General features: G+C 54.3%; 4 protein-coding genes across 4 annotated transcripts; 3 read left to right on the top strand and 1 right to left on the bottom strand.

The window, feature by feature from the left end:
- Window positions 1-682: 682 nt before the first annotated feature.
- On the bottom strand, window positions 683-2451 carry BDZ99DRAFT_464674 (uncharacterized protein; the record flags this gene model as incomplete). The annotated part of the gene is made up of 3 exons (XM_033720379.1): window positions 1005-2451; window positions 876-952; window positions 683-814 (listed from the first exon to the last, which is right to left on the bottom strand). A coding segment is annotated over exon 1 (1042 nt), but the record flags the coding sequence as incomplete, so codon positions are not given.
- Window positions 2452-2983: 532 nt separating this feature from the next.
- BDZ99DRAFT_392085 (decarboxylating 6-phosphogluconate dehydrogenase) lies at window positions 2984-4973 on the top strand (the record flags this gene model as incomplete). Its single annotated transcript, XM_033715766.1, has 11 exons — window positions 2984-3025; window positions 3079-3107; window positions 3160-3199; window positions 3249-3279; window positions 3332-3640; window positions 3696-3715; window positions 3764-3898; window positions 3948-4379; window positions 4430-4533; window positions 4587-4653; window positions 4704-4973. The coding sequence occupies 11 exons, from the start codon at window positions 2984-2986 to the stop codon at window positions 4971-4973; spliced, it is 1479 nt and encodes a 492-aa protein (XP_033574728.1).
- A 504-nt stretch (window positions 4974-5477) lies between these two features.
- Window positions 5478-6953, top strand: BDZ99DRAFT_464678 (uncharacterized protein). Its single transcript, XM_033720380.1, has 3 exons — window positions 5478-5879; window positions 6059-6436; window positions 6527-6953. The coding sequence occupies exons 1-3, from the start codon at window positions 5764-5766 to the stop codon at window positions 6780-6782; spliced, it is 750 nt and encodes a 249-aa protein (XP_033574729.1). The 5' UTR covers window positions 5478-5763; the 3' UTR covers window positions 6783-6953.
- Window positions 6954-7207: 254 nt separating this feature from the next.
- BDZ99DRAFT_572666 (DUF1750-domain-containing protein) lies at window positions 7208-9972 on the top strand (the record flags this gene model as incomplete). The annotated part of the gene is made up of 3 exons (XM_033728219.1): window positions 7208-7276; window positions 7333-7596; window positions 7654-9972. The coding sequence occupies 3 exons, from the start codon at window positions 7208-7210 to the stop codon at window positions 9496-9498; spliced, it is 2178 nt and encodes a 725-aa protein (XP_033574730.1). The 3' UTR covers window positions 9499-9972.
- Between the last annotated feature and the right edge of the window lie 185 nt (window positions 9973-10157).

The following is a 10157-nucleotide window of genomic DNA, read 5'->3' on the forward strand; positions in this document are numbered from 1 at the left end:
GTGCCAAGTATTTCGGTCTTTCGGCCAATCAGCACAGACTAGTTTGATATCAATAGTTTCCTACCTTTAATGGCGAGGAAAGCTGTTCACGACTTAAAGCTTCATTTTTTAATAATTTGTAGGTATATGTATTCGGCCAATTTTCAATCACTCATCTTATACTATTGTCGGGCATTGTCCGTCTATCAAGTACGAAGTACAATGCCTCATCATTGAAATCCGTACACTCGTTTACCGCTGTGTGAGGAGCTTCATAGTATTTTCAGTATTCCGAATAAGAGAGAAATCCGGAATTTTAGGCGACTACTAAACTTGTGAGGCTACCTCAGACAGCGCCAACAGGGTGTGCGCAGATTGGGAGTGTATCCGCCGCGCCTAGTTTCTATTAGGACGTTGAAGCCCCACAGACAGTGGCAGGAAAGTGTACGAATATCTATGGCAAGGCACTGTTACTCCTACATCTCGAAGACAGTCTGATGTAAAGGAGAAATTCACTTCAAAGAGTGCAAATCAAGAATTCAGACTTAGAGGATCCATAAGCGGGCAATGTCCCATTGATTGCATAACCAGTTGCCAGCCAATGACCAATCCATCGCCAACCAAACCAGGGAAACACCGAACGACAAAACACGCTGAACGCCTCAAATTTCACATTCACGTACCTTCGTTGTGTCACCAGTCTGTCCGTCGCTTGAGAAACGCGACCACCCTAGAGTAGATGGTCGGCGTGAATCTTCCGGTCAGCTATTCATGACTGAGTATACAAGGAAGGTTTCGTTTTGTGTCTTATTGGTAGACACCCCTGGTAGGTGACCTAATAAAAGTTAAGAGAAGTTTTCAAAAGGTCGAGTAAGTCTTGCCATGAGAGGTCTGACATTTATAATCATTGGTATCTCCCCGAACGCCGGCCCACATGCCTCTTGACGTTGAAAAGTGGTTGCGGTAAATGAACCTGTAAACAATCAAAAAATCTCCATTCCATTTCAGGTCATCTTTTCACATACCACAAGATAGCAAAGACTAGCCTAGCATGCGTGGTCCGAGCTTGTGTTTCTGCGCCGGCTGCTGGGGCTTCTGGACGCCGGCGCCCGTGGTCTGCCGACCTCCGCCTTGCTTTCCATGTCTTCCGTTCTTCTGCTTCTTGTCGGGAACGGCTGACACTTTGATCTCGGTATTGGCGCGCTTGATCTGCACCGGGTGGCTGCCGATGTACTTTCCGTTCATATCCTTGGCCGCATTGAAGAAGTCGTCCGTGTTGCTAAAGCTGACGAAGCCGAATCCTTTGCTCTTGTTGGTGCGATTGTCCCGGACGACGCGAGCCTTCTGGACGGAGCCATACTTGGAGAAGGCCTTCAGGAGAGAGTCATCGGTGACTTCGCCCGCAAGATTTCCGACAAAGATTCGTGGGTGGTTGGGGTCCCACTGAAGGAGAGTATCGTCCTGCCAAGTCTTCCCCCCTCCGGTGCGGATCACGGTCTTCGGTTTGGCAGCAGCAACTCCGTCAGCAGAGTTCAGCACTGGGCCTGCTTCAACCGTCGCGCCCTCGAATGGAGTGTGGGTTCCAGAACGGCCACCCAGCGGGATCGCGTTTGCACCGCCGGCGGATAAGAGACCCTCGCCGCGGCCACTCTTGCCGGTGGCCTTTCCGTCATCTTTGTTGGACACGTAGGCGCTCTGCCACTGCGCAATTTGAGCCTCGGTCTCAGGGTCGTAGCCGGCGCGCGCGTGTGGTCCCTGGCCAGGAAGGGGAAACGGGTTGACGATGTGGGGAGTGGCTGGCACGAACGGCTCAGGCTGCTGTTGATAGTATTGAGCTCGGCCCGGGTAAGGAGCTGTCTGATACCCACCGGCAGAGTAGGATGGCTGGGAGACTCCGTAGATGGGGGATGGTGCGGTAGACACGATGGGCGGCGGAGGGCCTACGGTGCGCGGCTTGAAGAAGGTCGCGGCTCCATTGCTGCCTGTCGGCTTGAAGACATGATGATTCGAAGACGGCGGCGGGCGCGCGGGCAGCGACGGGTGTGGCGAGGCAGAGTTGCGACCTGATGGCGAGGCGTACGAGGACATGATGAACGGGCGGGCTAAGTTTTGGAGGTTGGCGACTTACGACGCGGCCCAGATCGGCGACTCGGCAGGACAGCAGACGGCTGTCACAGGACGGACCGGGCGTGAGTGGTGGAGCAGCGCAGAAGGATGGGGACAACCGGCGCACGGCCTGGTGGTGAGGGCTCGGAGGCAGGAGGGCTGCTGGTCGAGGTGAAGGCGGCCGTGGCACCGTGGCTGCACGAGGATGACGAGAACGCTGACTGAAGTGCGCTCAGAGCACGGCCAAGGATTAGCGCGCGTGGCAGAGGCCGGCTTCGTCGGGATATGATGCACTTGGGCGGCGGGCTGGTCCACGGGCGGGCGCTTGATGGACGACGTTCTGGAGGCCATGGAGGCAATTTCCCCCGGCGACGCAGAGACGCGGGCTGCTTCGGCGGCCCATTCGCCCACGTGCGCAGCTTCACCCACGGCGAGCCCGCGGCGAGAACAGCGCGGGCAGCGGCGCGGGCGTTGGGACGGATGCGTGTTTACCTACGCAGCAGAGCGTCGTCTGGGCGGCCTGGCCGTCACGGCTAGAGGGCCCGCGGCCGACACTGGCAGCTGGCAACTGGCAACTGGCAACTGGCAGCTGTCGAAACTCCGGCAACCGGCCGTGATTGATCCATGCCGGGCCATGCAGGAAAGACCTAGCACCTAGTCGCTTTGCTGGGTCATCAAAGATATAGTAGCACTGCCCCGCCAGACCTCAGACTCTGTTGCTACACCTCCCGTCGCAGCCAGAATTCTGCTCCATTGGACTCTCTCAGCGCCTCGCCGCCTCGCCGTCCGCAGATTCACACCTCATCACCCCGCTATCCAGCCTTCTCGACGATCGCTGCTACCCCGCCATCCAGCCCTTCGCCAGACTCACAATTCCATCACCCCTCCATTCCCAACAATGGCTGAGCCCGTTGGAGATTTCGGCCTCATTGGCCTGGCCGTGAGTGCTGTGCGCACCTGAACTCGCAGAGCCATTGCTAACTCGCGCCGCAGGTTATGGGCCAGAATCTGATCCTCAATGCGTAAGCACCCTCGTCCCACCTCGCTCGCAGACACATACTAAGACCCGGAAAGCGCGGATCATGGCTTCACTGTTGTGGCTTTCAACCGCACCGTAGGTCCACAGCCCAGATGCAAGAAGTAGGGAACTGACAAAAGCGCAGGTGGCCAAGGTTGACCGTTTCCTCGGCGATGGTACGTTGAGATCGCAAACTTCACCACAAGACAGCGCTGACCAATTCTCCAGAGGCGAAGGGCAAGTCGATTGTCGGCGCCCACTCCATCGAGGAGTTCGTGTCCAAGCTCAAGAAGCCACGCCGCATGATGATGCTCGTCATGGCCGGCAAGCCCGTCGACGACTTTATCGAGCTCCTTCTGAACGGTGGTGTTGAGGAGGGCGACATCATCATTGACGGCGGCAACTCACATTTCCCTGATACCAACCGCCGTACCAAGTATCTCTCGGCCAAGGGAATCCGATTCGTCGGAACCGGTGTCTCCGGTGGTGAGGAGGGTGCCCGCTATGGCCCCAGTATCATGCCCGGTGGCAATGAAGGTACGGCGCATTTCCGTTGTATATCCTTGACAATGTGAGACTAACACTTTCACAGAGGCCTGGCCATACATCAAGGTTAGTCAAACCTTGGCTAATCCCGGTTTCGGTCCTAACAATAGCTAGGACGTGCTACAATCCATCTCTGCCAAGTCTGACGGCGAGGCTTGCTGTCAATGGGTTGGTGACGAGGGTGCCGGCCACTACGTAAAGATGGTCCACAACGGTATTGAGTACGGTGACATGCAGTTGATCTGCGAGGTATGAGAAGACCCACTCGAAACGAAGCGAGCATCTCTGACTTTCCCAGGCCTACGATATCATGAAGCGCGGTCTTGGTCTCGAGGACAAGGAGATCGGTGATGTCTTCACTGAGTGGAACAAGGGCGTTCTCGACTCATTCCTCATCGAAATCACCCGCGACATCATGTACAAGAACGACGACAAGGACGGGCAGCCTATTGTCGAGAAGATCCTTGACTCTGCCGGACAGAAAGGTACTGGAAAGTGGACCGCCATCAACGCATTGGACCTTGGTATGCCCGTCACCTTGATAGGTGAGGCCGTCTTCGCTCGCTGCCTCAGCTCTTTGAAGGCTGAGCGTGGTCGTGCTTCCAAGGTCCTTGACGGACCCACTCCCAGCTTCACCGGCGACAAGAAGCAATTCTTGGCGAACCTCGAACAAGCCCTTTACGCATCCAAGATTATCTCGTACGCCCAGGGATTCATGCTGATCCAAAATGTGAGCGTCCATTTCGAGCTAGCATGGGGTTTGTGCTGACGATTGCAAAGGCCGCAAAGGAGTACAAGTGGAAGCTAAACAAGCCCGAAATTGCTCTCATGTGGCGTGGTGGCTGCATCATTCGATCAGTCTTCCTCAAGGACATCACCAAGGCGTAAGCAACCTGCGGAACATTAGTGAAAGTAGCGTATGAACTCACTGGTTTAGGTACCGTGCGAACCCCGACCTAGAGAATCTTCTGTTCGACGACTTCTTCAACAAGGCTATCCACAAGGTAAACTCACTCACGTATTGGCAAACTGCTAGATATTAACACAACAACAGGCTCAACCTGGCTGGAGAGACATTGTCAGCAAGGGCGCCCTGTGGGGTATCCCCACCCCCGCTTTCAGCACTGCTTTGAGCTTCTACGACGGCTACCGCTCCAAAGATCTGCCTGCCAACCTGCTGCAGGCGCAGAGAGATTACTTTGGTGCCCACACTTTCCGCGTCAAGCCCGAAGCCGCCAGCGCCGACTACCCAGAAGGCAAGGACATTCACGTCAACTGGACTGGAAGGGGAGGAAACATCTCGGCGTCGACTTACACCGCATAAGGAGGGGTTCTTGGTACTTTGGAGAGCTCGCTCGCAGCATAGATATAAAGGCACATCCACAATAGGCGCGCTTGGGCTGCACTGGGCTTCCATGTTGTGACAACATGTGCATACACGGGAGCGTTAAATTGAGGAATGAGAGACTAGTTCACTAACTCGAGATTGTAGTGCAGCTTCTGTAGTGATGAAAAGTTTCTGCTTCCTGAGACGTCGACAAGATCCATACAGGTGCGAGGTGATGGCTATTTTGTTTCAGAGTAGTGAGAAGGTCTGTGCACTACTGCTCGGGGTCTTGATGAGTTACTATCTAGAAGTTTTCCACACGTTGACTTATTTAATGCCTGCATAGGCATAATCAAAACGACAGTAGTACTTCTAGTTCTACTGATCTAATAATCTCTATTAAAGCATAACAAAGCGTAGTGTCGGGGCAAACTGACGTACCTACATCCTGGGAATTTGCTACTGGTTGCCAAGCCAGCGGAACTTCACCCTGTCCATCCACCTGGAGCTGCACGCTCTACCAAGCCCACCTTACTTTCGTCTTCCGGGCTGCTTCTGCTTTTCTTGTCGCTCCTTTGCTTCCTCCCTTTTCTTTGATTACATGCGTCGGCGTTGACGGACAGGGCGCGCGCTGAGCAGAGGCTCCCAAGGCCAAAAGACTCCTCAGAGCCAGAGAAGTTCCCAGGAGAACACAGGCTCCAGGGTCTCGACAGACAGAGCAATCGCGAATCGATTCTCGTTTTCGAGGCAGAGAGCACGAGAAGCAGAAGAGCAAGCAGTGGGAAGCATGGCTGCGGATCACAAGAGACAGGCCACGGCGGGCAAGATTGCGACACCAAAGGTTGCAGGCGGGAAGGATGTGACCGACTCGGACTCTATCCTCTACAAGGCGGTCGGTGCGCGGTATGTTCATCCTCTCTCTCAGCTCCTAGCCCCAAGCGCGTAACTACCCACACCCTCGATTTTCGCGCGACGGATCAGCAAATAGGTGAAGCTTCCATGGGGTATTCTAGTGAGGGCAGGATTCGGAGCCTATGAACTACCACACATGGACGAATCAAGCTTATAGTCGTTGAAAATAGCATCAAAATCACCGTTGCGCCATATAATACCGTTCTTGAGGGGACCCTCTTCACAACCTGCAACATTACCAACGCCATCGCCATCAACACCACCCCCGCACCTCCCAACCCCTCCGCGACTATTTCCTCCCAGCCAGGCGACTACCACATCATCCCCTTCGCGCACATCCTGAACATTGAATTGCTGGGCGCAGGAGAGCGGGTTGAGGGATCAGTTCCCGGCTTCGACGGGGCTCTACCAAGCATTGCAAAAGTCGACCTCGATGCTGTCAGGGCAAGGGAGGAAGCTACGATCAGGAAAATCAAGGAACGGGATGCGATGAGAGGACGAGGCGTCAGCAGGGAGGCACAAGAGATCTTCGATGCGTTGGCTAGAACGTGGGTTGCCTTATACTTCTTTCCTTGCCCCACACAACTACCCGCAGCCGTCCTCCTCAACCGTTGCTAATCATATCTCCGGCGATACAGTCTCCCATGCCGCTGGCACAATACCGACATCATTGTCAATGATGCTGTCAGGATCTCCAAGCCATACTCTCTTGAAGACTGCAAGGCGCCGCAGGAGAAGCAGCAGAGCATCCCGCACGTGAAGAAGGTGCTGGAGAACTTCTTCGCGAAGAAGCGGTCTGGAGCCGGACCGCAGCAGGGCCAGCAGCCTCAGGGCCAAGCTCAGAATCCAAGGGTGTCAGTTGCTACGCCGATTGCCCCGAGGAAAGGGGGATAAAGACTAAGTCTTGGGGATGAAGTGTTGGGTATGGAATATAGCCACACGTCACACTTCTCTTTTGAAGATTCTGGGTGGCATGGCTTATATTAGGCCTACTAGTATTCTGATTCTGAAGGATTGCTGGATATCATCGGAGCCAAACTGGGTAGTCAACTCATCCAGAGCAGATAACATCAATTGAAACTAAAATCTTCTGATACATTGGACCTTCGCACGTGTAATATGCTCAAGAGTTGCCTGATTTGATGTAGAACGCGCCAGCGATGTTACTACGTGAGGTTCTCATCACGTGATAGAGACCACCTTAGCGTGATTTCAACGCGACTTCAGACAGCACCGCAACATCGAAGCTCCTCACGCGCACCCACCATATCTCCTCCAACGCGCTGCCTGTGGCATTCTCGTGACGAGAATTCACCAAGATGATGACTCAGAACCATGTGGATGTCCGGACGGGACAAGATCCCAGCAGTAATGTTCCCCAGTTTGTAGTTAGTAGTATTCACTGAATCCAATGCCCCCAACGCAGATGCGCTGACTTTACTAGTTGCCTCATGTACATTTGGTATCCTCTTATCGATTCCCACATCAAAGCCAGCTGCCACCCAATATTGCCCTCGACTATCTTCTCAATGCTCCGAAAATTGTCAACGATGCGCAACCTGTCGCATGGACGTACTTCCAAGCTCCACCGCCCGACGGTACCGTTATTCTAACATGGCAGCCTCCCCATATGGGTCAAAGCTTCGCAAGTGATGGTTATACGTGGGCAGATTCGGAATCAACATACTCAGTGGACATCCGAGGCTACGTGAGTGACTTTTCTGGTTTGCGACAGCGCTAAGTTCTAACCTTAACCTGCGAACAGACCCTAGAAATCCTCGTTCACCGTAGTGGATGCCGCTACGGTGTCGAGCCTATAGCAAATCACTCTCGCCACAGATATCGCATCATCAACAAGAACCCGGCGGCTAACGCACCTTTCGACCTCAACCTCTGGATAGTACACTACACACAAGCTACGCCAGATTGCAGATATCCCGCAGCTCAAATCCAAATCCGGCCTGACGTTCAGCGAATAATGCAAGAGCGGGGATACCTCGAGAAGCAAGGACAACTGCAGCGGAAGGAGTTCATGCTTCGCGACAGGGGCAACTGGCCGGACGTCAAATTTGCCCCCAGTAGCCAGATGCACAACATGGCCGCCCAAGGACGCCCGATGTTCAATCCCATGCAGCCAATGGGCGGTGCTATGGCCAGACAGGCTCAATATTACCAACAGCCACAGGCTCCGGCGGCCGGAGGACCCCCAGCCAAGCGTATGCGCCAAGTACCACCCTCACAAATGCCCGGAATTGTCGGTGGTCCTGGAATGCCACCAACTGCAGTAAGTGCCGACACGACCATAGAGGATGAAGAAAATACCACCCTCGGAGATCTGCTCGATCACCTCACTCCTCGTGAGATTAGCACCATGCGATACAAGCAACATCACGAGTGGATGGAAGAAGTCTTTTCATCCCCCTACGCAGTCGGCCAGATACTGCCTGTTGACCTTGGTCTTGGGCTCATGGGAGAACTGGGATCTTTGACGACCGGGCTTCTCGATGCCCCGGCAGCGGACTCTCTCCCCAACGCACCGAACCAGACGAAGAGCTACCACAAACTTGACCCTGAGCAGCTCGCAGAGTTTGAAAAGCGCGTAGTAGAATACACCAAAAAGGAAGAGGCAGAGCTCGCAAAGATGCGCGCCGACCACGCCCGCAAACTTGCCAACCTCAGGCGCAGCAAAACGTACATCAAGGCGGAACGTAGGCTACAGGAAGCTGCGCACGGTCCCGGTTACAGCAGTTCTACCAATCTGCCGGAAGAGACAGGTGACGAGTTGAGTCCACAACCACCCCGAGTGGAAACACCAAAAGACGAGGAGAAGCCTGATGCAATTGTTGCAGAGATTGAAGCATCTCTGGGGATTGCCATTGGGACGAAAAAGAGCGTTGTCTGCGTAGACAAAGGTGGGTTTATCGAGGAGCAAGTCCAGCCTGTACAGGTCCAGCAGCCAGTTAACGGCACTGGAAATGGTAACGGCCTTACCAATGGACAGGGCACTGTATACGAGAACAATGGGAACGACGATAGCGCGCTGAATGGTTTGCTCGATGAGAGTGCTATGGACGCAGACAACACCGCCGCAAGCCTACTGGACCAGTATGGCGGCTCGACATCACTAGCCACCACACCCGCTAATCCCACCATCCAGCATGGTGCCCAGACTGGCAGCGGAGCCCTTTCTTCCGCAGGGACTCCAGGCGTAGGGAGCTCAACATTGATGGGGCAAAGCGACGGAGCAAACGATCTAATGGACTTGGACGTGGAAATGGCAGGGATGGGGGATGAAAAGGGAGGCGAGGGAGAGGGCGACTGGGTCATGGTGGACGAGGCGGCGAATGCTCCGCAAACCACCAGCGGGCAACCTAAAGTCGACAACTCCATAACGGCTTCTGCACAAGCCGGTGCACCAGCTTCCAATACCGAGACTAGTACAGGGTTGTTTGACACGGCCGACTCTTTCAGTTTCGACAATCTGGATACAGCTGGCGATGCCCTGGCTGACTACGCCAACGCGGACGATGATCTTGGCCTCGCCTTGGAGGACTCGGCTTTTGGGGATGCTTTTCATGGGACGGAAGTGCATGAGTCGGAGGAGGACTAGGAGGCTGGGAGGTTACACTAGCGATGTGTTGTCGTGAGCACAGCAGTGGTGGTAGATGGGACTGGATCAGAGAAATTGAGGGACTGGGTTCGTGGTCCCTGGCGTCTGCCGTGGTCGTTCTTTTTCGGGGTGTATAACTATACCGAGGCTGCTATGGCGTTCTGAAAGACCGGGACAGGTTTATGTATCATGGTTGGATTATGGAAACGTGTTGCACATTGTCACATTCTGGTCCACGTTTTGAAGTCTATCGTACGTGCGGTCGAGCGGTGGTGTCGTCGTGCATATGGCGAAGCGTGAGAGTGCACCCCTTACATCGCGAGTTGCCAGCCACGCAATATTGCCAGCGTTAGTCCATCTTGTCTCACGTGGTAGATGCTTGCAGGTAGGTTAGAATGGTGCAACTAGCCTCAAGAACCAAGCCAAAGCAGCAATAGTCTTGTTAGATATTTGTCTATGAATATACTGCTCATCTCGCGAGAATGATGACAGGACTGGGAAAGGCCAGCACAGCCTCGCTGAACTCCGCCTCTCCCAACAACCAACATCTACAGCGATGATTAGTGCGGCCGGAGAGGATTGAGAAATATGACAGTGCTGAGCGCGCCAGTGTTACACCCTGTCGGTCTGGTTGCACATGATGGTCCCTGGATGGGAGT

The sequence above is a fragment of the Mytilinidion resinicola genome (genome assembly GCF_010093595.1).
Source record: "Mytilinidion resinicola strain CBS 304.34 unplaced genomic scaffold BDZ99scaffold_13, whole genome shotgun sequence".
Classification (NCBI taxonomy): Eukaryota; Fungi; Ascomycota; class Dothideomycetes; order Mytilinidiales; family Mytilinidiaceae; genus Mytilinidion; species Mytilinidion resinicola.